Raw genomic sequence first — 25,689 nt, forward strand, 5'->3', positions numbered from 1 at the left:
TCACAGTTCAGAAACGCCGCCAACGAAACGCAGAAACGCCGCCATTCAAGAGGAGATGAAAACAAAAGTCGCGCATGCGCGCTATAGCATGATGAAGCAGGAGAAGGACAGGGAGGGGACGAGGAGCAACAGGGAGAGCATCGGCCGCCGGTGGGCTCCCAGTCGACGTGCGCAGCACCGGATACCTTCTGGGATTATATCGGCGGAAGGTATTACCCTCTACACCCCCTTTCCCACATGTGCCGGGAACGAGATGGGGTCGTGGCGGCTTGCGGTAGCCGATATTCCCCAGCGGGGTGCCGGTCGCCCCGACGGGGCCCCGACTCCGACCCGGCGCTCTGTGCTGCTCGGGGCTGCAATATAAGTCAGTTCGCTGGAGACTCTAGGGATTCTATGCCACGGGGAATATAAAGACCACCGGTTGTCGTAAAGCGCTTTCGGGTGGTCTAGCAGACGACACAGCCATGATGAGACTTTCCAATTGTAAGTGTGTCTGGTAATGGCGGGGAGGGAGCGTATTCCGGAGAGATACCGTGCGGTTGACGTCTTCTGGACATGCGCAGTTGTGTGGCCGTGCCGACGGTGACCTACCCTGCGGGTGAACGTGGTTTGCTAAAACTCTCTAATGGCAACAGAGAGCTTATAATGAGGTTGTTTCAAAGATGAAGTTGTGTTTGTCGTCTAACCAGAGAGTATACTTTGGCTGCGCAACCTAAAACCAAACTCTGGGTTCGACGTTGCTCTCCGTTGCTTACATACACAATGCTCCCATATCGAGCGTGCAATATTTTTCTTGGTTTTATTTTCCAAGGAAAAAGGAAGTACAAACAAAAAGCTGGTTAAACTAGATTGACAATATTGGTGCCCGCTTATACAAGGGTTGAACTAGAGAAACGAAAAGAAAAGCGCAGTTCTCGGGTAAGGTCACAAGATCAGGCCCTACAATGCTGAACTCAAAACGCTGCACCTAATATGACACTCGTACATTTTTTTTTTTTTTTTGCAGCACTTCTGGATATAATACATAATGGTAACTCATTTTACAGATAGCTATTCAAAATACGTGTAACATAGTAAGGCAAAATTTGCGTTCTGTATTCAGTTAAGAATATCGGGGTATTCCACTTGCCAGATGATGCGGTCAGACTTTGATTCAGATTGCGACATAAGAAATAAACATGTCACTCGTATAACGTAATTTCTTTAGGGGAAGAAAGTCGCTGTCAAGGTGGCGAATAACTTCTTTAACTACCGGAACGAATAACTTTTTTTTTGTATTGAGGTTAGTGTAGCACTTGTACTATCCCAAACTAAATTGCAATAGTACAAGTGTGAATAGAAGATACTACTATAGATAATGAACTTGACAGATTTTTGTAACGTAAGTTGGCAACAAAACATCAGTCCTGCGACGTCAGATAACGTATTACGCAAGAACTGCGCATGGTAATCCCAGGACATATGCACCAAATATGCACTCATATGGTTTTCACTCTATCTATAAGATAACGCTAATGCAATGGTGTACCTCGTATACCGTAACAGGAAATCTTACTTAAGAGTACGCTATGGTTGAGTAAATCAAAAGCTTTGCTGAACTTTCCAAAAAAGGCCAAGTGTCAGTAATTTGTTTGAAAGTTACGAAGTATTATTTTCCACTGCGTGAGTAACGCTAGCCATGTGGACCTATCTTGCCAAAAAGAGAACTGTGAGCTTGTGATGTGAGAGTGTTCTGTAAACAAACACAAAATAAATAAATATCGAAATGATAATTTTGATAGCCCTTTAGAAAACACGAGTTACATTTATATGAGCCTATAGTTGGTTTAATAATTATTTTTTTCACCGTCTCGAATGACCGCCGTACAACGAACACGATATATGTGTCTGATATTTAGCGCTAGATGGAAGTACTGTCGTGTAGCTGAAAGACGATCGTTGTGCATGTTTTTAACCTTTAATCTAATTTCCAATTTCTCCTTTACCATAGACCTCGTTCCAGCACACAGGGAGTGTAGTTTTGTGATCAGTCTCTCTTATACGGATTCCACAATGTCCTAGAGACACGCGGGAGCAAAGCAAATTATTCGCCAAGTGCTAACTGTTGCATTAAGTGCCAGAACAAAATACACGCGGAAGGCCGGCGGTTCTGACTAAAAAGCTAGATGACCCCAGCGAGCTTAAAAGCTGTGAAAGCGTGTTGCTGTGGGGAAAAGTAATGCAAATGCAAAGAGATGTGCAGTGAGAGAGCAAAGAAAAGTGTAAAGAACACAGTTCCAGCCGCTGATGATAAAAGAGTACAAAAGGAAGATTGCAAAAAGAGTACAAAAAGGTACAAGGTTTGTATTTGCAGATAGATGTAGTTCGCTCATCTCGGCTGCAGTGACCTGGTGCATCGGTTTGCTACAGGAACATTCTGAATTCAAAAGCACTAAAAATTCGCAAATCCTAATAAGGGCCTCGTGCACAGATACATATCCACATACAGGTTGTTGACATGGACTAAAGTAATTTTTATGACAATAGTTGAATATTTTTAAATGCCTCGCTCGCGACTGAAGCGCTGATTCATCCGAAATGACATTGGTCACCCTGGTCTCCACCTTAGGCAGATGTAGCGGTGGTTGCTCCTGTTGGCTCCGTTGAGCTCGTTATTTCACCATTTTCTCTCGTCTTATTGATACAATCCTCTCCGAACATCTTGTGCTTTGTTGTTCCACATAGGTAATCGTACATAATGATGCATCGCTTCGGCGCAGTGTGCTTGTTCTTTTCAAGTGTGCTTAGAGACACCCACAGATCGCACGCATATTGCATTTCTGTAAAGAAAAAACAAAAAAGTGAACATTTATCGTCCATTCGCAACGAACGAATGAACACCACGACAGACATGACCACATGACAGACCTGATTAAAAGTGCCTACTACGGTCTAAAAAGCAATATTGTGAGGCAGAACGGGAACCCATCGCCATCGCTAGGAACCTGCGCGAGATTCGAGCTCGTTGGAGTTTGCATCTCGGCCGACTCTGACCGGCCTAATAAGGACTTGACAATATTTTTGTTTTTTCTTGAATTTTACTACCCTTTTACATATGTAGCCTTCAATTCGGATAGAACTGGATTTGAACTGAGACTGGATTAAACTGGATTCAATTGTCTTTGAACATGCACATAGCTCCCCGATGTGCGTGTCAACCTTCAAGGGCACCATCGGGTCCAATGCTCTTCGAACGGTAGACGTGTTACGCCCATGGAGGCGCTACGTTCAATAATCATCGGTTTCAATCCCGATTGTAGTCTGCCTCAGCCAACAAAACGCGCTTCGCCAATTTTTCGAATGAAGCAGCAACGCTGCATAAGTTCTTATCACTCAAGAGTATGTCACTGTAGCCTAGGAAGAATGCTCCTCTATGTTCTCGGTCCCATGCTCCAAGACAGTCCCCCAGAAGCTCTGGTGAGAAAACGACATCAGTGCAGTTAGTCGCGTCTATTGATTGGCAGTCCATAATGCCATGCCTCCCAAAGCTAGAAATGAGGTTTCCTCTTACTCCCCGATCGTACGGAGAAACAGTATTTTCTCCAGCGGCATGGCCGAGTTGGCTAAGGCGTCCGCTCGTTGGTGGTAGCCAAGGTCATGCTGTAGACTGGGAGGTGGTGGGTTCGAATCCTATCGCGGGCTGTGCCGTTTGAGGTTTTCCCTGGGTTTTCTGAAGACTTTACACACGAAAGCCAGCACAGTTCCCCCAAAAGTCGGACCCGTACGCCCCCCGTCCCCCACTCCTTCCAGCTGTCCTCTTTCCGTCTGTCCACATCTGTACGCCACTCATAGCCACAGTTGCTTTGCAGCGCTAACGCGCAATACAAAAAACGGAAGTATTTTCGGAGATACATTATATTACACGTGGCCAGATATGGCTCACTAAATTGGCTTATGTAATATCCAAGCACTTTGAGAACTACAAAAAAAGACAGGTATATTGTTGACCGATGACAAACATAATGTATTCTTGTATTCCTCCTTTTTTGGTTTGGTTTCTTAATGTATAGGTTTCTTAGATGGATTTCCGGATGGGGCCGTCTCTTTAAAGGAATAACGAAACTGTTTTTTTTTTTCGCTTGTTTGACAGACGTGACTATCCCTAACCCAAAACACAAAACTTCCCACGTGCAGCAGGGAGCGTAGTGCGGTCCGCAGAAGGTTGACCCTGTCACCGCTGTTCCCGGCCAGTCACTGAAGACACCGGTCATTGTATGAATAGTGGATACTCCTATGTGCCAGTACTGTTAGTAGCCCACCCAGAAACAGAACGGACGTGACGTCACAGTTATTCGTCCACCAATCATGATCTTGCTTTCGGTGGCCGTAGCTCGAGCCACAGTCAGCCGCACGGGCAGCCACACACAACCACAAAAAAACTGTCTTTCAAATCGTCTGCAGCGAATTGCTGACAAGCTCACAATGTATGTCAAGGGGAAGGACACATGTCTGCATAGTTCCCTTAGAAATCGGCCCAGGACGCACATTCCTCAGGACGTCAGTCGTGCCGTTGCCCACCTATGTGAGGAAGACAACAGCGGGCCCTTTCATCACCACCAGCGCCACAGGGGGCCCAATGCACCGAGGTATTACATGGACCCTCTGTACCATAGTAAGGTCCCCATCATTTCTCCTTTGAGAAGCGCAAGGCTCCGGCTTGTTATTGAAACTACCCGTTCACGGCTCTCCCTTCTCGAAATAGCTCAAACTGAACCGTGCCTTTTAAACCATATCGGCAGTACCATACTCAAAGTGCACTTCTCGGATGACCCAGGTGTGTGACCAGTTAGACTGGTCCAAGTGAACTGTGCATCTACAAATTCTGAATTGAAATCTGACCTGTATGTGGCCCACATCGCGTAATTAGAGGTCGGGCTGGGTTTATTGAAGTTCATTTCAAGAAAGTAAAGCTTGTTTGAGCCAGCTTCGTTAAAATTAAATTGTGGCTTGTTATGAAAAAGTGCACTCGTCAGCTGATAAGGCATATAAAAAATCATTGGTGGCATATAAAAAATCAATCCAGGGGTGGATCCAATGGAAATGTTTTATCATTAGAATTTGGAAACCCTTTGGGAACCCCACTTCAAAACGCTACACAACACCTGACATGACCAGGAGCGCCGCCAGGATTTTTTTTTTCCGTGAGGGGGAGGCAGGACAGAATGTGTGGGGCAGTGGCATTTCAACTCCCCCGCAACTGCACTCTCTTGACTCTGAAACCCTACGTTTCTGAAAGCCAGGGGGCAACGCCACCCTTGCCCCCTCCGTGACACCGCCCATGCAAACGACACCACAGAACGCTAACGCAAAACAGCACCCGCAGTCAAAGGAGCCTTTCGGGTTTCCTTTGATTCAGCTGAGCGTCGCCGTCTGGCAACCTGCGCCATCTGTCGCCGCTGCTCGTCCGCACAGCTTTCATATTGCCACGAATCATCATCGCGAAACTTCCAGGGCAGGCACGAAACGGTACATCTCATCCAGGCGCATGCTGAAGAAGAAGCAAGAAGCTTCCAGACACATCGCCTGCTCTCTGGCAAACGCACGTGCTGTTTCTAGACTTTTCGGCGCGACGCTTAAATGCTTGTGCGCTCCAAGCTGGAGCATTCATTCTTTGGACTCAGTTGTGTTCAGAGAGCTATTACTCTTGTGCTTTTGCTACAAGTAGTTTAATAAACTGTTTGCTGTTTATTCGACGACTCGCCGGCCCATTTCGCTTCGTGACAATATCCTATGGCGCGCCAAGCAGACACGTCTCAACCTCTGGACCACTGCAGCTGCACTGCTGTGCCGAAGCGCCCTCTCCTTCCCTCCTTTCCTCACCACTCACCGCGTATGCGCGTCGTGCCTGCAGCACGCCGCGATTCTTTCGTAGTGAGGGCGGTAATGCTAACTCATTAATAACGGCATGGTGTTTGACGATTGATCGTTCATATTGTGAAGCAGAAACGGGACCAGATCGCGAATGAAACAACAGCCCCTTCACAACATGCATCGATATCGTATGATATCCAGAAAGGTGAAGAGAGCTTTGAGGGCAGAGCGCTGGTGGGCTGGACATGTGCCCAGGGACCAAGCAATTTTGTGATATAAAGGGGGTCTAGCTCGTTAAAGGATCCGGAGAGTACGGTTCTTGAAGGTTAGTAACGTGGGCAATGGAGAAGTATGTGCTCTAGATCTTGTACAGAACTGCAGTGACTGCATTGGGAAGAGTCAACTTGTCTCAAGCGGTAACACCACTGCGCTCTAAAAGCCACATCGAGGCGCATTCGATGAACTATTGCGGCATCTTGAAGAGAGTTACGTTGAGGCATGCGGAAAGCGAGTGCTGGATCAACTCTGCTCAGCATGGCTGGGGAGCGAATGTCACCACCGATAAGGTAGAGTATCGCCCTGGTGATGAAACTGCCCATTCATCATCTCGCAATAAGGTTTGTGTTGAGATGAGATGGGTTTGATTGTCTAATGCTTGGAAGGTCGACGAAAAGATTGAGACCGCGAGCGAAGCCGATCAAGGCGATTAATATAGTGGACATAATGGATGCGCATCAGCCAAGTAGACACAGTGTGAGCAAGAACTTGTGTGTACTTCACAATATCATAATACTTGCTACACATCAGCTGGCAATTTTTCGCAGTACTTTGCGCGTGCAGGTTAAATTCACGAGTTATTGGAGTCGGCGAACAGTGGGGAGTTGCATCACAGCTCCGTTGATTCATTTTGGTTATTAATATACGGAGTGCTTCAGCTAACACCCCAGGCCTAATAATTCGCGAGTAGTAAGTATTCAACCCATGATTTACACAGAAAATCCACGGCAAGTATTGCACTTTAAAATTTCTCTAAAATTGCTCATTTTAAAATGTTGCATAATCTGAATCAATGCAACACTACTCGTGGATTTTTAATGTAAAACTCGGGTTGTAGAAAAAAGTTCCTAAATAGGAAGAGCGCAGACAGAGACAAATAATTATTTGAAAATAACCACACAATCTTGAAGAAATCACTCCAGTACGGGCGACTGGGCATTGTTGAGCACGACAGTTGCAGAAGCAGGTTGCAAGCTAATTGCAAGGCATCAGACCACATGGTGCCCTTGAGCAACCACAAAATACGAGCAGCTGGGAAAAATGGCAACAAGAAAGGCACTGCTAAACAACTCTAAACATGCGAGATCACGTATAAAACACTGCTCATCCTTAAGGCTTAAGACGATCGCGGAGATAAGCATCGGGGTGCTTATGCTTAGCCACAGTGTTTGGGCAAAAGTACTAGCTGCGGGTAAAAATGTAACAAGACACTGCTAACTAACTCTAAACATGTGGCAGTGCATACACTGGTCCTGTGGACCAGTTACGGTTTGCGATACACTTGTCAAACGGGACAATCCCTCTTCGACAGATTAGCTCAACATAATTGAAGTCTATGCTCTGAAGATTCTGTGCTTCCTTTAAAGAAGCACTTTTGTTTCCTTTGCCAATGGCGCAACCTCTGTCGACATGAGAAAAGTTGTCTGCCGGTACCATGCGCGACTTGGGAGGGGAATAATAGAGACGTTCGCCATGCTTGATGCGGCGAACAATGTCAGCCATAAAGTCGCTCCGCTTATCCGCAAACCTGGTCATCTTCCTGGAAGGAGATTTGGGAGGCTAGCCTTCGGCCGCGGGTCCTTCTGATGAAACGTCAGTAGTACTGGAACCACGACCTAGTCGGCATAGTCAACATCTGTGTTCGAACGGTTGTTCGTGTCTGTTATTATGGCTGTCTCTATGGCTGGCCTCCCTTAGTTCATTACGTCCAGTTGCCACAAGCACGCTCTTCTTTTCTTGTGATGAGGGGCAGGAACGCAGGGACGTGTTCTTTCCTTCATGTGAGCGTCCCGAAGCAACTATTCCTATGAGTGGCGTCTACATGTTTACAATTATTGAGGACATAGCGACGTGTTGGGGACAAGAGGGGTATATTATTAGAACAAAGAAAAATGGAAGGAAGGTCAGCCAAACGGTATATAGGCTTGCTACTCCACAAAAATATAAAAAACAAAACAAAAGACAAGAATTACGAAACAAAACAAAAAGAAAAGAATTAGGAAATAAAGGAGAAACTGATAAAATGTGAAAGGGGGGAAGAGTGAGACAGATTAACGACAAACATCATTGGGAACACAGGTGGGCATGCACTTGCGTCCCGTGCTGACTTAACGGGGGAATAGTGCGCGCGAGCGTCTCGAAAGTCTGCTGGAAAGGCCTGGGAAAACCTCAGACAGCACAGTCGGTGGCGGGATTCGAACCAGTATCACCTCCCAGTCTCGGCGTGGAACGCAATGATAGGATGTGATGTCCGGAGGCCTTTCCAACTTAGTGTGACACGGTCCTTGAGGACAAGAGGGCGGACATGTTATCTACTGCAGGGAGTTTCAAGTTGGAAAAATGGAGCATGACTAGAAGGAGAGATGGTTCAAAGCATGCTCACGAAGACTAATCAATAAATGTGGTCGCTTGCCACAGGAACGCGGCTCGTTCAATATCTGTGAAGCTAGAAAAAGCTTACCAGTATCTTTGTGGGGACGTCTGATGATTGCGCATTTGCCGGGTTCCTGGTACACAACCGGATGATATGTTTTAGCAGCTCCGGGTTCTGGAAGAACGAGCGAAATACAAGATCCGTGCGTGTATTATTCAGGTTGCAGCTTCCCTGAAATGCTAGATTTGGCAAAACTCGGGACACTTCTAGTACGAGTGGTGTTTTGGTACTTATAGTATAACGAGAAAAATGACGGCCATATTACCCATCTCTTTGGGAAGGGGGGCGAGGTCCTTCCCTGGAATCCCATCGTATCGACCTCATTCCTGGAGCCAACAACTAACACCAGGCGCTACAGCTCAATTTCTCTGATTCATTTCTCAAATGTAAGGTAAACCACCGGGCCATCATTCCAAAAAATATATGCATAACAAACAGCCGTGTGAAAGCTAGCGGGGCCTTCCGTACGTTTGTATATATGTATAATTCTGTCAGGTTACTTTGACTTACAGGAGCACAAAAAGCGCAATCAGCCACACCACTTGTTTTTTAGCGAAACGACTATCTGGCCTACTAAATTGTACCATGTGCCGTAAGCTATTCTACAAATTCATACTTATCGCGGAATTAATTTAACGGTCGCCAGCGACAGTACGCAGTCCTGCTGATGCCCGGAACTAGCCGCTCGTGTCGCATTGAACTAAATACGATGTAGCTGGTCGATTGGTTTACGGCTGTGCTTCCTAAGTTCCACCACCCTGAGACCTTTCAAAAATATAAGCTATAGTGCCATAGCCACCTCCCCCATTTATTTTCCAGATGCTACAAACTTTGTTTTATTTCAGTGCGTGAGCCGTAGCACCCAATACTGACGTGAAGTCTTACAGCGAATTCCGGTGGTCATTTCAAGGCAAAACGGCCTGGCACTCGGAAACTGCTAGGTCTGCGAAGGAGCTTGATCACGTGACCGTTGCCAACGGAACAGGAGTGCCAGAAATATAGCTGTTTTATAATCACTTGGATCACGGTAGGGGCACCGCGGTCGCCCACCATCATTGTCTGCTAAACCATGTGAGAGCAGTTGCCACCGTTGTAGCGTGGATATGGCGTCACCGGATGTAGTGGGGCAAGCCAGTGCTCGACCATTTCGAGATCGGGCGAAAAACGCGATCGCTGGCAAATTCCTGGCTCTCCTAATGCGCTACACAGACATACGAGATTGCTTCGCTTTGACTAAGCGAACGTGATTGCTCGGGATCTGGCAAGAAGGCCGCCACGAAATGACCACACGAATTTCGCATTAGTTGACACTGACCGGCTGATGAGCCGTGCTAAAAACTAAGAGAAAGAAAAAAAACACACTCCAGCTAGATGAACCAGTGATAATCATGCCGGCAGGACTTCACCGCCTATGTTGAATGCAGCCATCAGCTGGTTTTTGGCATATCCCTTCAAGCTATGTATGCTGTTCCACATCCTCAATAAAGAAAGAAAGAAAGGAACGACTGACCAGTCCTAAGCATTGAAATGTGTTTGCTACTGGATCACACTTTGTCAACATGAGGGCGCAGCTTGCGCCCAACTCCAAGTTTTGACTTCATGTCGAACTGCCACCTGTACTTTATTTTCATAGACGTCACTTCGGAAAAGCATGTCACACAAAAAGGAAAGAGGATTCACACGTGCTATACTCAAGAGCGTGTAATATCCTGCAAAAAGCTCGGGAAGTGACCTCAGCGGAGAGTGTTGTTTTTCCTCTTTCAAGTTCCCAAGCCGCATCATGACCCCCCCATAGAGGAAGTATAGTTGTCTGCTTTTATGTTAGTTTAGCATGTACAGTAAAGGAACAAAGGAAGTGTTTTTTTTTGTTTATCGGTTGCAACAAACGTAAAACCGCGTAACACTTCCGTGCACTCTTCTGTGCACTGCAGGTGCTCTTGATGCTTCTAATAACAGCCCACACCAAAGGATAATGGTGACCTCGATTAATGTACGGTCTGCTTTTAGTCAACAATGGCATCACCAGTGACATTTTTCCGCTTCCTTCTCGTTGCTTCCAGCGGCGCGTGTCGAGTGCAAATGCAGGCAGCTATGTTAGAGTGCTTCTCTCTTTTTTTTTTTTTTTTGTAAAATATTTGGTGCAGAGAAAGTTTTAGTGCGAGCCATGAACTAGTCACCTGCTCTCATAATGGGTCGGAAACAGGAAATGTTTGAGACCTCTTTCTGTTTTTCTTTACAACGAATATCAGCGACAATAAAGAAAGGCAAGCGTCGACACTTACGCTTTGTAAGACTGAAGAATGTCGAAACGTTGTAGCCCTCCAATGTCATGGCCTGAAGGGTAAGGTTCATACTCCTGAAAAAAATAAACAAACTCCATGAGCAACAGCAGTGTCGTGGCTAAATCTTGACGAAGAGCACGATTTCAGTATTCATTGATTCCAGAGCACGTGTGATGCTTAAGTGCTGTGTCATTTCATTCCTCGTGAACCACTGACCACACAGTATCGACAATTCCACGGGAGAGTGGTATAGTTTGGCTGTTATACGTGACAAGGGCATACGGTGAATTTTGAGGCCATCCAGGGATCCAATCTCTGAACAAAACGATGAAACAACGCTCCCTAAGAAAGTGTGATCGAGGAACCCTGAGAAAAGGAATGCCGCCGCAGTGCGCGTATCTCATGTTGAATTCCAATGGCGGATTAAGAGCACTTCCGGAGCAAGTTTGGCTGCTCTCTCTGGAGCCATTCTGTTCTATTGGTAGATTGGGAGCAGAGTGCGAGTCTTCCACTGGCAGTTTTCGCGCGCCCTTGGAGAAAATGTCGCTCTATGGAGCGACGCCGACTGCTCCGCCAGAATCGGGAGATTTTGGCAGGAATCCCTGCGTTACGTGGTATGGTTCGGAGGTTTCTATGTGGTCTAGCATATATCTCTGTATGTTCTGTTCTGTATGTCTGAAAGTATGTATGTGCCTGGTATGTGGTCCTGTCCGTATGGTCCGTATTGGGTCTAATGGTACGTGGTATGCTCCCTGGTCTTCGGTATGCGGTCTGCGCTTCGCGTTCCTGTCGTTTCCTCCCTTCCCCAGTAACGCAGCAATATCCCCATGATTTGATTTGATTTGATTTGGTCTTTTCTTCAAGGTAAAAAGTCGCAAAAACTGAGTGGTCCCTTAGCAGAGGCTAGTGATGGGTCCACTAAAGACGTTCATCAATGACATTGGCAAGTGACAGCAAAAAAGAAAGAAAGAAATGTCCAGAAAAATCACTGTAAGGTACAGCACATAACCTCAAAATACAGTCACTGTAAAATAGAGCAACCATTCGACGCAACCAAACGACGCTCCCAAGGAAAGTGTGATTGAGAAAACCTCAGAAAAGAAATGCCGCCGCAGTGCGCGCATCTCATGTTGAATTCCAATGGCGGATTGGGAGCACTTCCGGAGCAAGTTTGCCTTCTCCCTCTGGAGCCATTCTGTTCTATTGGTAGATTGTAGATATTGGTTTTTTTTTTTGATTGGGTGTTAGCGCCGCGAAGCAACTGTGGCTATGAGCGACGTACAGATATGGACAGACGGAGAGAGGATAGCAGGAAGGAGTGGGGGACAGGGGGGTTAGTATGCGTCCTGGGCCGACTTCAGGGGGAACTGTGCCGACAGTCGTCTGGAAAGTCTTCGGAAAACCCAGGGAAAACCTCAGACAGCACAGCCGGCGGTAGGATTCGAACCCACCACCTCCCAGTCTTCAGCACGACCTTGGTTACCACCAACGAGCGGACGCCTTAGCCCACTCGGCCATGCCGCTGGTAGATATTGGTATATAGATTGGTAGATAGATAGTTCCTGTCGTTTCCTCCCTTCCCCAGTAACCCAGCAATATCCCTATGACATCCCTACAACGTCGTGAACGACCTAAATATCCTGGGACATCCATGCGACACCATAACGACATTACCGTTTCGGTTTTACCTGCAGCCAGGAACGGATGTCCCAGGTAAAAACAGGATGTCCCGGGTAGGTCTGCAGGATATCGCTTTGAATGTTTGAAAGGAAGTAGCCTGCAGATGCTCGGCATATCCATGGAAGATCCAGTGCCAGATATTAGGCACTGATTGAACGATCGAGCGGATTGAACTCCGGTGGCGACCGCCCCGTGCCCACATCTTGCACCTTTTTCTTTTTTTTTCTTACGCATTCCATGCGCTCCGCGTTTACAGAGACCTTGTTGGAACTCGTCGACTTGGAACGCACAGAGAAGGGGCGCCTCAAGACGCATGCGCAGGACGCGGTGACTGGTTGCCCCCTTGCGGGCCCTTGCGTCTTGCTTTCGAAGTTCTCGCACACAATTGTTTCCTCTGTAATCAGCCAACGAATTATTCCACTGAAGTTCCGCACGCAGTGGAACACGGTAGTGCGTGCTAGCTTTAGTATTCCGTACTCAAGGCAATACACACGCGCTAGACGTGAAGCCGCGCTCGGCGCAAGGTGACTATACGTCCGGCATTTCGTTGGGCAGGGCAAAGGGCAGAACAAACTGCCTAACGGGGCTAAACTGTCTAACGATGGGTGCGCCGTGTTACGCCGCTAAATAACGGATCTGAGTCTCCTCACCCTCAATGAGTAAGCGGGTAAGGAAGCAATGCCTCGAATATGCTGGATAAGAAATCAATGCAATCTTACCGCCGTCTATCATTGCAGTAGAATGAAACTTCTCCCAAAAACGTTTTCTCACTCTCATTGGCTTCCACTCGCTTCATCCACGCGCATCTGGAACCCCCTGGGCAATTTTCCTCTGTTCTAAACGTCCGGTAGAGAAGCGCCATGCGCGCTGTGTTGTTCAGGAACTGCAGTATACATATACGAGATGAAGCAAAACTGTTACAGACACTAAAACACGCTTTCTGTGAATTGGGGGTTATGGTACATGTGACCTGATGAAGCACACAGGGAAGGACACATTAATTTATCTACACTATTTACTACCTCACAATGTCCAGTTGTACACTTGAAAATGAAAATGTCTGTATAGCCAAACCCAGGTGAAAACAAATAAATTCGTCCTGTAGAAATTTTTAATTGGTACATGGGCGACCCAACAGGTCCAATACCAAAACATGCTGGTTCCCTCACTTCCAATTGGAATGTCCAGTTGGTACTTGAGCAACAACTGGAAAGTCCATTTGGTTTCATGCATTCCATTGGGACATTCAATTGGATATTATGGGTCAAATTGGTCCTTCAATTAAATAGCAGAAAATACATGAATTAAAGTTCACAGCCGCAGCTGGATAACATATAAAATGATTGTGGCAATGATAGTTCGTGGATTCTACATCGCGCGAGCTGTCTTCACTTCGGTTTGAAACCGAAACTTTGATGCTCTCATGATCCTCTCATCGTCATGGTGACACGATGCATCGACATCACCCCAGCATCTGTTTGAATTCCAGTTTCCGTCGGCGTTGACCCCGTCACTTGTGCGCTCTGTGAACGAAGTGTTCGTTTGGTTTTTCAAATACTGTAAGAAATTACAGGGAGGTTACGACAGGTGTAACGCGAAACTCAGCCGCAGCTGGGTGTGTGGTGAAACGAGGCCGGATGAAAATGTGTAGGCAAATTTATTTAGACGCGATCAGTATCGATTTGTGGTCGCAGAAATGGCTGGTTAGTGATGTCCTCAACGAGGGGACTGCTCTGGAATACCAAATCTGTGCATGAGCCACGTCTAGTTGTGGATTGGCGGATGTCGGTTCACATCGTAAGGCTTAGTTGCTCTGACATATCACTTGGGAAAGCGGTCTATTTTGACGGTGAAACGACAATGTTGAAGTCCCCGACGACGAGAAGCTTGCGGGGCGGTAGGGTGCGAGTACATGGATGACAAAGTCGCGGACGCGTTCCGGCGCGGCGCAAGGCGAGAAGTCGCACAGCACATCCACGGGCACTGCGGGAGGTGTGCACGGCAGAAATTTCTCCAACGTCGTCTCCAGGAAGGGCGACTTCAAGTGGTCCAGCAAGTAGTCCGGCACGCGGGTAAATGGCAACTCCGGCCGCACTACGCTTGCGCTCCCTATCTCTTTCTTTCGGCGCTTGGCGTGCGCTGCGGCCACTTGTTTGGATGTTTTCATAGACTTGGGCCGACCCATCCTAGGGGTGGCAGGAGCGCCGCACACAGGGTTTTAAAGAGCGTGAATGGGTTCTCGCGTTTTCGGGCTCTTATCGCGTACGCTTCCAGCTATATACTAAAAATCCGGTGATACCCTCCATAGCGGTATTAAATCGGTGCGCTTTTCCTTGTTACCCACCGCATGTAGACGAAGACGATGGCGCGATCTCGGCGGTGTCTGCACTATACAGCTGATGCTGTAAAATCGACGTGGTTTTGTTTTTTATCTCACGTTCCATCCATAGCGATTGTAAACTGACAGGATTCTCCGCGTCACTCTCAGCGCTCAGTGCACACGTGATAAGAGCTTTGTGCGGACATACGAATGCCGACGATGATGACGCGATCTTGGGAAACTCTCCACTGCACAGTTGACGCTATAAAATTTTAACATAATTGAGTTTGTGTCGGGAACTGCTGTGTTACGGCGTAGTGTACTGTCTCCCCACCCGTGCACCAGCTGAATTATGAGAAAGGACAAGCGGCCCGTGCAGGACGGTTGTGAATTTACTGAACTCTCAAATCCAAGCTACAAGGTGGGCGGCAGTAAAGCGATAGATATGTATGTTTATGTGACCCCCTTCTAACGTGTCATCACCTTGCGCCAGACAGTTCAAAGATTTTTATAAAAATCTGTTGTGTTGTTTTCGTTTCGAAATGTCCATTGTAAGGCGCATTGTTCTGAACAATTCTAGTCAACAAGACTAGTCCTAGCGTGCAATAAATACCCAGATTGTTACCTCCTGCATATATTGGTGTGTGATATCCTCTCACGAAACCACAGCTGTAAACCTCAGTGGCAGATCCGAGATGGCTACTTCTTTTCAATGAGGGACCCTGCTGAGTGCATCTGGACCATTTGGTATAACAGTTTGGATGTAGTAGGTTAGCTAGTATGGGGCCAATGAGTGAACCCGAGGTTGCCAGTCATTTGTAATGGGGGGAGGGGCAGTAGGTTCTATATGGGTTTTAGTCCAATGAGTGGCAAAGACATAACTGGAGTTCCAATTGGTTTGAAATTTGATTGGTTTCGCTCGCCCAGCTAGAACAGAGCCCTCTATGGGAGATCCATAAAAAAAAACAGTGCCGGGGCAAGACGAGGACAAAAGGAAGAAACAGCAGAGGACACACAGTCGCACACGGAGCTTTCATCGATTTTAATTTATTGACACCGAAACACTTTCCTTTTATGATTACCTCCGTTGTAATCATCCACTGTCACATTACAGTCTACACATCAAATTCCTTTGTCCCGCTTCTCCAGGAACATTACCTCCTTATCAAACAACGTCACGGATGCCTGGCTGACGCATAATGACCCCCGTTTTCTTATTTGAAAGGCTTCTACAAACTCTCTTGTGCGCTGATCCGCTGAACGCCCCTTGACCACTGTGTTATGAAGTTGTGTAGTGCAACCACACTAACTGCAGTGGACGGCCAAGTGGCCTAATGGGGTTACTTCCAAGGAGGCAGCGTGTTCTCTCAGCCTTACACTAAGGCATCGACCCGTTTGTCCAATGTATGATTTTCCACGTGACAGCGGGATGTCATAGATCACATTAGTTTTGCGTTCCGCATACTCTTTTATGCTACACTGCTTAGTATTTCTGATGCCGCCCGTGATCATGCACAATTTTCCAATCTTTTCCGGCGCAGAGAACGCAACCGGGATGTTTCTTGAGATTGTGTGACACTCTGTGCATATAAGGCACAACAACCGCATGCACACAGTGTAACACAATCTCAAGAAAGTTGTGGGGAGATGCAACGTTCCGGCGCTGCTCTACTACAAGTATGTTCCAACACGCCCAACGCCTCACCTTGTTGACGTATTATACACCAAAATTTTATAACTGCCACTTGGCCCGTTTCTCTGCGGATAAAACTTGGAAATAAAAAGACACCTATATCTGTGTTTCCACTCGGCTATACCTGTGTCTCAGCTCCTTCCGTCAGATGGCGACACAGGCAGCCGTGCCGTTCCAGCGGCGTTTTTCTCTTTCTTTCTTAATTTCGACGATCCGCACAGAAACGAAGGAAGTGGCTGTATCGTTATAAAATTTTGGTGAATAATACGCCCTCTAATATGTACTTTAGTTTCCCCATACTGTTTTGATTTGTTTTATCTCCATTAGAAAGCCAAAAGATTATGTTGCGAACCCTGTAGGTCCTCGAATTATCGCCGTGCCGCAGCGGCTCGCCTTTCATTCCAGCCAAGTAGGCGAATTGACAGCCTGTCTGACGTCACGGGGAATCCCTATCTCTCAACTGCAAAATATAAAAATATGACGACATTCACGGCACCAAAGCTCTGGGCTGGGAGATAGACACCATCGCAACTCTTAAAGAATCCCAATGCATACAGTCAATCGCCCATTTCGGTTTCATCGAGTTTTGCGGTTTCCTAACGAAATTTCGTAGACGTGCGTTCTGTTCGCTGCCGTTCTGTTCGCACTCCTTTGTGTGTATAAACAAGTTACCTTGTATTACTGTTTTTACAATTCTTATGTTCTTTGAAGCATCTTTTCAGACTTCTTCCCGTTCGCCCTACATAGCTCTTCCCATAACTCAACGGAAACTCATAAACCACTTCTTATGGCATGTCGTTCAAGTTGTTGAAAGTGGCGCTCGATGTTGTGCGTATCTTGTGTTTGTTCTGTTTTTAGCGCTTTTACGTTATGAAACTCCTTTAAAACCCTACACCAGATTCGCTGAGTAGGTGGAAGTCCTAATAATTGGAAAAGGTTTTCATTGTCGCTTCAGGTTCTCTTTAAAGCGCTTCTTCTTTTTTAGTTCTCTGTTAACTCTTGCTATGCACAAACATCTACAGAGGACATCAGGAAGCAGGGTGGTACAGGGTGTTAGTATGCGTTCTGAGCAGACTTCAAGGAGAACTGTACCGACATCTGCCTGAAAACCCCGCCGTAAAACGCAGGGAAAACCGCAGTCGTTAGCGTGCGCGCTCACGATATTGCCGGAAATCGCCGAATAATTAAGACAACGAAGAAGAAGAATACTTCGCGCAACATGACACGATAGCGTACCGCGTGGAACGGAGCAGGACCACAGTCTCATCATGGGTTGGCTAACGAGAATAGCTGTTAATTATGACGCAAGAAATAGCAGTACAAATTGAGCCGGATATGCCCAATGAGTCAGGTGCCGCAAACGGACTGCATATGCGCACTTTCACTTGCACTAAATTTGTTATTTATTTATTTTTAATTCCGTGTTAGCACCGCGAAGTAACAGTGGCTATGGAAAGATGGAGAGATGACAGCAGGAAACAGAAGGGATCAGGGTTACTAGGCGTCTCGGGCTGACTTCAGGGGGAGCGGTGCCGACATTCTTCAGGAGCTGTTGGGAAAACCCCAGACAGCGCAGCCGGTGGTAGGATACGAACACACTATCTCCGCGTGGAAAGCGACCATCCTAACCACCATGCCATGGGATCAGTAAACCGTTATTTATGAACAGGCCGCTCTCTCAGAAAGTACACGTATGATTGCTTGTAGGGTGCTGGACAAAACGTATACGGAACACGAGAGCCGTGCATTTTCTCCCCGGTGTGGGGACACGCTAATAACTGGTGGAAGCGGGCGAGTTCACCCATTCAGAGGGATGGCCGAGTATTGGGCACTGGAGTGAGTGCGCCGGTTGCGAACACACCGCGGCAGTGTCGGTATCGCTGGAATGTGTTCGCGAAAGGCGTTCCCAACACTTTTGTCCAGAACTGTACGAACAGCTTTGTGAGCGAGACGTAACGTTCATGACCCGCGTCTTCTGCAAGACATTTCCACTATCTCCCATAGGTTGGACGGACCTACATTAATTTCGTAATGCAATATGATTTTTTTCTTTCGGGTTCTTCATATTTAGGACTGTCACACTTTTTGTTTCTAGCCGTGTTCACAATGTATTTAAATTGAACCAGAACATAATTGAAGAAGTTGAACCCGCATTAGGCTCAACAGAATAGTTCTTATATTCACCTATACAGTGCCCCATCCGATAAGGGAGTGCCTTGTCATCGAATGTTGCTCATATACTCTTTCTTACAGTGCTTTTGTTAAGCTGTGCGAGCTTCTACAAATCCCCTGATGTAGCGCTTATAAGGTACTTCAGGTATAATAAATGAAATAAAGAATACTATATGATTTGTGTATTAAAAAGAAAGTACTACACCAAGGATTGAACCTAAGAACGCAAACCCACAACGCGCTCACTATACCACGAAACCAGCAACGCAACAACACAATGCGAAGAATTTGGTTAGAAATACTCTGAAAGCCATCGTAGGCCTATCGTGTACTTTTTTCGTGGTGTGAAAAAAATTAGGATCTCCTGCAACTGCGCATAAAGTTGCAGAGCGCACAAGACAGGCCAGTCTTTCATGTCCAATGTGGACACTTTTTGGGGAGCCCTGGTTTTGACGTAATTAAAGGATTAAGACACGCCAATGTATTCTGCCATGAAGCCAACACGGCGAAAATAATTCTCTCAGGAAAAAAAGTGTGAAAGTCTCGAGAAACCAATTTACTTGTTGACAATCCAGGAACCTTCTGCCGTCACGCCGTGATGTGGACACTTTTTTCAAACCCTCAGTATTAATGGATATTTTATGGAAAGCAGACGAAATGTATAGCTTCAATGGAGGGCATCGAGTTCGCAGGTTAAGCCAACTTTAAGAGTAGGTGTCCCGCAATTCAGGGAATGCATTGCACGACTCATTACTTTCGTATACTCGATAATGCATTACGAGTGACATTAATTGCATTACAAAATTCGATTACTTAGTCATGCCATTTTCCCAGAAGTCTCGCAGTACTATGTGGTGCCTGGAAGTCCGTTACATATTGCCGACAATCGTAATTAGAATTTCTGCGAAGTCACTACGAACGAGTGATTTCGTCGACAGATGAGAGCGGTGTGCACAGACTGAGTTAGCAACAATAGGTCAGATTAGCTGCAACGTAGAACGTCTCGATCATCAATTACTCCGTGTAGACTCCGTCTCCTTTTGTTGCCGCTTCACAGGTAAAAAATAAACAGGGAATAAACAGCCTGTGGATTTTCTTCGTATCTACCATGTACAATGCTAAGTGCTGCTTTAAAGAAATGCCTGAATTTGGATGTGAAGTAAAACTAATATCATTAAACGGGTTTGGCCCAAAATGTAGCGGTATAACACCCCCATCACACGGCACTTTGAATGTGGATTGAATCCGATCCACATCGAGTTCCCCAAGAGCGTTCCGTGCTGCTACACGATGCAACTCAGTCCGAATTGAAAGGTTGGCTGGTAGACAGTCGGCGCTAACAGCCCCGAGTCAATGCGCCCGGGCTGACAAACATGTTCCTAAAAGGTCAAGAATAGCAGAATCCTCTTCCGCATTGTGTTGTTTACTAAGCGTATACGAGTGACGCGGTGTGGAGATTAAACAAATTAGCAAACGCAGTCTCCCGTCATACCTCGACTAAAAATGTAACCGTGACATTCCATAGGCTTGTGTAGGAACAGGAAGCAGCAGGTAAACTACCGCTTCGGCACTTTTCGGCACGTATTTTATAAACGACACTAATCACACACACACACACACACACACACAAAGGCATAACACTAGGGTACTAATAGGTCCCCTTCGACCTGAATCGTGCATAGAACATTGAAATGCAGCATCTGTACGTCTCACGACGAGAAGGCATATGCCTGGAAATCCGATTTCTAATTGCTTATATAAAATGGATGATCCCGGTTTATCATTAATAGTCATTCTTCATATATAGTATATATATAGTCATAGTCATTCATTCTCATTAATAGTCATTAATAGTCTCATTAGTCGTCATATATACTGGTGTCACCTAAAGCACTCGTAGAACATACGATTGTCGAAATACTTACAGCCCAAGCGTCCTGGTAGTTTTGTAGTTCCGGAAAGCTCTCAGGGTAATTGAAACTTGTTGGCGGGCCGTGCTCATGAAACATATGTGTCACAATGAAGTACCCCACATAATGATACACGTAACTGAAGATATTCATCGCGACTTTACGTTAACGCGTTACGTCTGGACGGGAACGAAGAGACGAGTGTCGATTGGGCCGCCGGCGTGGTATTATACGTGTACTATCATAGAATAATCAGAAAGAATCACAACTGATTTACCGATGAAATCCCGACTGACTGATTGCGTGGCGCAACGACTTCCAGGTACGTAGGCGATTAAACCAGTAACTCATTACCTGACCCTTAATATGCATTGTAATAAGCCCACTCCATAACGTGCAGGTGGCACCTCAAGGTGGCTTGCACACTGGGACATCGATGACTCACAGCGATTGTTGTTGGCGCCCACATAAAACAATGTTGATTATACTGTCACTCCGGAGTAATGCTAAGTTCACATGACGTCAGTGAACGCCCCGAATGTCGCGAACGACGGAGATGCCGGTGAACTTGTCACGTTCACACAGCAATCCGTGAATCCAGCGGACGCCATGGAGGTGCCGAAAGCCGCAGCGCGAGAGTAGACATTGCTTCTACTTTTGACGGGAGTGCCGGGAAAGACGCGAGTCTGGACCAATCAGCGCGCTCTGCGAGCGAGAATGCTGGGGCGGGAGAACAGCAGCGTAGAGAACAATCATGGCGGATGCGTACCCTGGTCTACGAAATTATAATTAAGGCTCTAGGGTAGCGCTCATTGTTGTTTCGACAGGAAACGCAAGAGGAGCGGAAACGTAGATATGAAGACCGCACCATAGCAGCTGCTAAAAGAAGACGAGAGAGTAAGTGTGTCGACTGTGTTGAGACACGTGTAGATGCACATCCTCTGCTCGTCGAAGCATGCATCGCTTTACAGGTTGCTGTATTAAACGCAATAAATACGTATTTAACAATTGTTATTCTGATGTATCACAACGACATTTTACGTATTACACGTGTGGACCTTGAGTACAGTTCGAAGAATGACACGGATCAGTTTTTGTAGTGGAGCACGGTGGTGCCACAGCGCCGGCATTCTCGGCGTTCGGAACACAGCGTGAACGCGAGGGTCGCGAATGCCGTAAAAGCGGTGAATGGGTTCCCCGCTTTCGCGGCTTTCCATGATGTAGTGTGAACGTAGCATAAAACCGTGGTGTATGCCTTGAGAGGCGGGCAGTCGGCAACTACACAAAGTTGTCTGGAACGTTAAAGTGGTTTGGAACGGTTTGTTCGATTGTACGTATGCACCAACGCAGCTAAACTTAGTTGTCACGTAAATAACTGCGTGCAGTCTCTATAAATCAGCCTAATGCGTGGCTAATTGATACAGGGTGTCTTTTTTTTAGATGCCGCCGATTTTTTTTATTAAACATCTATCAGAGCTTCAGATATGCCGTTTGCGTGTCTAACATTCCTCGCCGGCGGTCCTTCATCCTACCAGCTCAGTTTCTCCTAGAACTCGCTGGCTAATAAGTTAATTATCGGATTTTAGTTAATTATTCATCACACTGATGCGATCGGCTAGGAAAGATGTCCGCCAGGCCAGGTATGGGGGGGGAGGGTGATGTAGGGGGAAGGTGCGGTCAGCCTGCTCTAAGTACCGGCTCGGTGCACCCAGGGGAGGGAAAACAGGGGGGGGTGGAAGAGGGAGGGGACATATGATGGTGGTACAGGAGAGGAAGCACCGTACTAACCCTCGTGCTCTGTGGCTTGGGTCGTCCAAGAGAGGACACCACTAACAGAAAACATGCGAGCGTCCTTCAGTACTCTTCGTTGGAATGCTCCCTGTACGACGGTAACCGCCAGGATTATCGGCGAAGTAAAACCCCATCGGCCAGGTATGTCAGACGCCCAAATGGCAACGACGGGCCGTTTCACCATCACCACAGGTACCAGATAAGCCTCTGTCGGCTAGGGTGATGCCCTCGTCAGACACGCTTTTTCGGGCTGTTTCACAATTCGGGGATGGTGGTGGTGGGGATATGTTTAATGATAAGAAAGAAGAGGAACGAGGGAAAGGTCAGCCAGACAGGGTGTCAACTTGCTATTCCCAAAAAAAAAAGAAAAAAACGAAAAATAAATAAACAGCTTGTGGATTTTCTTCGTATCTACCATGTACAATGCTAAGTGCTGCTTTAAAGAAATGCCTGAATGTGGATGTGAAGTAAAACTAATATCATTAAACGGGTTGGGCCCAAAATGTAGCGGTATAACACCCCCATCACACCGCACTTTGAATGTGGATTGAATCCGATCCACATCGAGTTCCCCAAGAGCGTTCCGTGCTGCTACACGATGCAACTCAGTGCGAATTGAAAGGTTGGCTGGTAGACAGGCGGCGCTAACAGCCAGAGTCAATGCGCCCGGGCTGACAATCATGTTCCTAAAAGGTCAAGAATAGCAGAATCCTCTTCCGCATTGTGTTGTTTACTAAGCGTATACGAGCGACGCGGTGTGGAGATTAAACAAATTAGCAAACCCAGTCTCCCGTCATACCTCGACTAAAAATGTAACCGTGACATTCCATGGGCTTGTATAGGAACAGGAAGCAGCAGGTAAACTACCCGCTTCGGCACTTTTCGGCACTTATTTTATAAACGACACTAATCACACACACACACAAAGGCATAACACTAGGGTACTAATGGGTCCCCTTCGACCTGAATCGTGCATAGAACATGGAAATGCAGCATCTGTACGTCTCACGACGAGAAGGCATATGCCTGGAAATCCGATTTCTAATTGATTATATAAAATGGATGATCCTGGTTTCTCATTAATAGTCATTCTTCATATATAGTATATATATATATATATAGTCATAGTCATTCATTCTCATTAATAGTCTCATTAGTCGTCATATATACTGGTGTCACCTAAAGCGCTCGTAGAACATACGATTGTCGAAATACTTACAGCCCAAGCGTCCTGGTAGTTTTGTAGTTCCGGAAAGCTCTCAGGGTAATGGAAACTTGTTGGCGGGCCGTGCTCATGAACCACATGTGTCGCAATGAAGTACCCCACATAATGATACACGTAACTGAAGGTATTCATCGCGACTGAGTTCGATCGCCCGGGATCGCCCGGGAAGGATATTTTAACCCACGGCCGTGTTTCCGGATTTTTTAAAACATGGAACGGCGCTCAACGGCGCCCAATCTGCAGACTGACAGACTTTTAGGCAAACATCGGGCAGATTTTCGGGAACAGAGAATTTCCTGCAAAACCGAGATAGCATGCTATCTCGGTTTTGCCCGAAATTCCTTAATAATACCGGAATTTCAGGTAATTAGTCATCTGGTAGTTAAACACCCTATACTAGAAGATGTTCGCATGGCAGTAGTACCGAACTGCAAAAACAACATATACAGGGTGTCTTTTTTTACGCGATACAGATTTTTCATTAAAAAACTATTCGGGCAATAGACATGCTGTTTTCACTTGTATCATCTATGGGCCGGCGGACGTTCTTGGCAATATGTTGCTCAACCATCAAGTGACTAATGACCTAAAAATCGTTAATTAACTTTTTAATTATGAGAACATCTATTCGTTTCGGTGGCCGGATACCGTAGCCGTTTTTAGAAAAAAATATCCGTTCGGTAGATCGTCCGCAAAAAATTCATGAAGGAACACCATTTTTTTCTTTATTTTGTTTATCGCGCACCTTCGGAGACCCGTGCAGGAGGTAGAAGTTTCAATTATACGGGGTACGCCAAGATAAACTTCGCGCTTTGTAACGAAGATAAAACAAATAGATATAGTGTAGCGAAGATAAAGTAGATGTTGGAGGTCGCATTATGCCCCAAAATTTTATGTCGATACTGTCACTTGGTCCGTTTATCTGCGGATAAATCGTGAAAATTAAAAAAAAAAAAACGCCGCTTCATAACATTTCCAATCGGCTATAGGGTAAAGTAGGGTAAGATGAGACAGAAATTTGTAATTGAACGTTAAATTTTTATTTTTCGTGTTTAAAAAAAATCCAGCCATAGACACATCATCAGGTGTCTAGAGCTTGTTTAAATGCAAAACGAATATAGCCGATCTGATAGAAACACGGAACAAGAAATTCCAAAATTGCAGATTGTCTCATCATGCACCAACCCTCGAGGCAAGACGAGACATCGCGTGGGGCAAGATGAGACAAGCCATGGTAATGAACTATACAAATTAGTTTTTGCAATCTCAGCAGACAAAGTGAAGCCCGTGGGCCCCTACTCAACCCCCCTGAGCCCACCGCACACATGATGTGCAAGAAAACCTCACGGAACTCGATACTATTTTGCTCCACCGCTCTTTGCAAACTGGGCACTGCCCGTCTGATGTGTCGCTGGTCGCTCGCTTTTGTGTGTGTTTCTGCTTTGCTGGAAATATCCTAGGAAACAGAAAAAATTGCTGCAAACCCCTAGGCAACATGCAAAAAAGATATATCTGAGGAAAAAGCATAAAACCACTTAATAGTAGTCTTATCCATTTATAAATTACATTAAATTTAGTTTGCATTAAATTGTCGGTTCTTTCCCCGTGCATATCATCGGGTGCATTAACTTTTCTGTTCAACGCCGAATAACCACGACTGCTCGTATTTTGCATATATCTAGAGGAATGAATAGAGCAATAGGATGTGCACTTACATTGACAGAAAAAGCATGCGAAACGCCGCTGGACGGATTACAAGAAAAAGGACTACAGCAAATCGCGCCGGTTTGGCGGGTCTTTACTTTCCAGGCAGAAGTAACCGATTTTTTATTCTCTTCAACGCATACACCAATACGTAAAAATATTATGTGCAATAATGCGAACATGCAGAGCCACCTATGAGTAAAGTTCCAAGCGTATGGAGCAACGCGTCTCTGAGACAGGCGGCGTCGAGCAAAAAATGGTGTGCCTTGCCCCACCTTACCCTACATGTGTTACAGCTCCTTCCGTCAGATGGCGACACGATTGAACGCGGCGTTGCAGACGACTTCGCACT

The 25,689-nt window shown here is 46.2% G+C and overlaps 1 protein-coding gene across 2 annotated transcripts; it reads right to left on the reverse strand.

Annotated features, from left to right (window-relative positions):
• Positions 1-773: 773 nt before the first annotated feature.
• LOC135379053 (uncharacterized) lies at positions 774-23,766 on the reverse strand. Of its 2 annotated transcripts, none has more exons than XM_064612305.1 (5): positions 23,628-23,766; positions 13,242-13,405; positions 10,843-10,916; positions 8,588-8,674; positions 774-2,819 (listed from the first exon to the last, which is right to left on the reverse strand). In XM_064612305.1, the coding sequence occupies exons 1-5, from the start codon at positions 23,763-23,765 to the stop codon at positions 2,605-2,607; spliced, it is 678 nt and encodes a 225-aa protein (XP_064468375.1). In that variant the 5' UTR covers position 23,766; the 3' UTR covers positions 774-2,604. The 2 variants fall into 2 exon arrangements, with proteins under 2 accessions (XP_064468375.1, XP_064468374.1); XM_064612304.1 differs by lacking the exon at positions 23,628-23,766 and adding an exon at positions 20,633-21,409.
• Positions 23,767-25,689: the final 1,923 nt, after the last annotated feature.

The sequence above is a fragment of the Ornithodoros turicata genome, chromosome 1 (assembly GCF_037126465.1).
Source record: "Ornithodoros turicata isolate Travis chromosome 1, ASM3712646v1, whole genome shotgun sequence".
Lineage (NCBI taxonomy): Eukaryota > Metazoa > Arthropoda > Arachnida > Ixodida > Argasidae > Ornithodoros > Ornithodoros turicata.

Excerpts from the sequence above, each read along its gene's own strand:
- LOC135379053 (XM_064612305.1), bottom strand. The coding sequence starts at position 23,765 with ATGAATACCTTCAGTTACGTGTATCATTATGTGGGGTACTTCATTGCG. Across the intron at positions 13,406-23,627 it reads ACTACCAGGACGCTTGGGCT|TTCCTGAACAACACAGCGCG; the intron begins GTAAGTATTTCG and ends TGTATACTGCAG. Across the intron at positions 10,917-13,241 it reads TACTGCAATGATAGACGGCG|GAGTATGAACCTTACCCTTC; the intron begins GTAAGATTGCAT and ends TATTTTTTTCAG.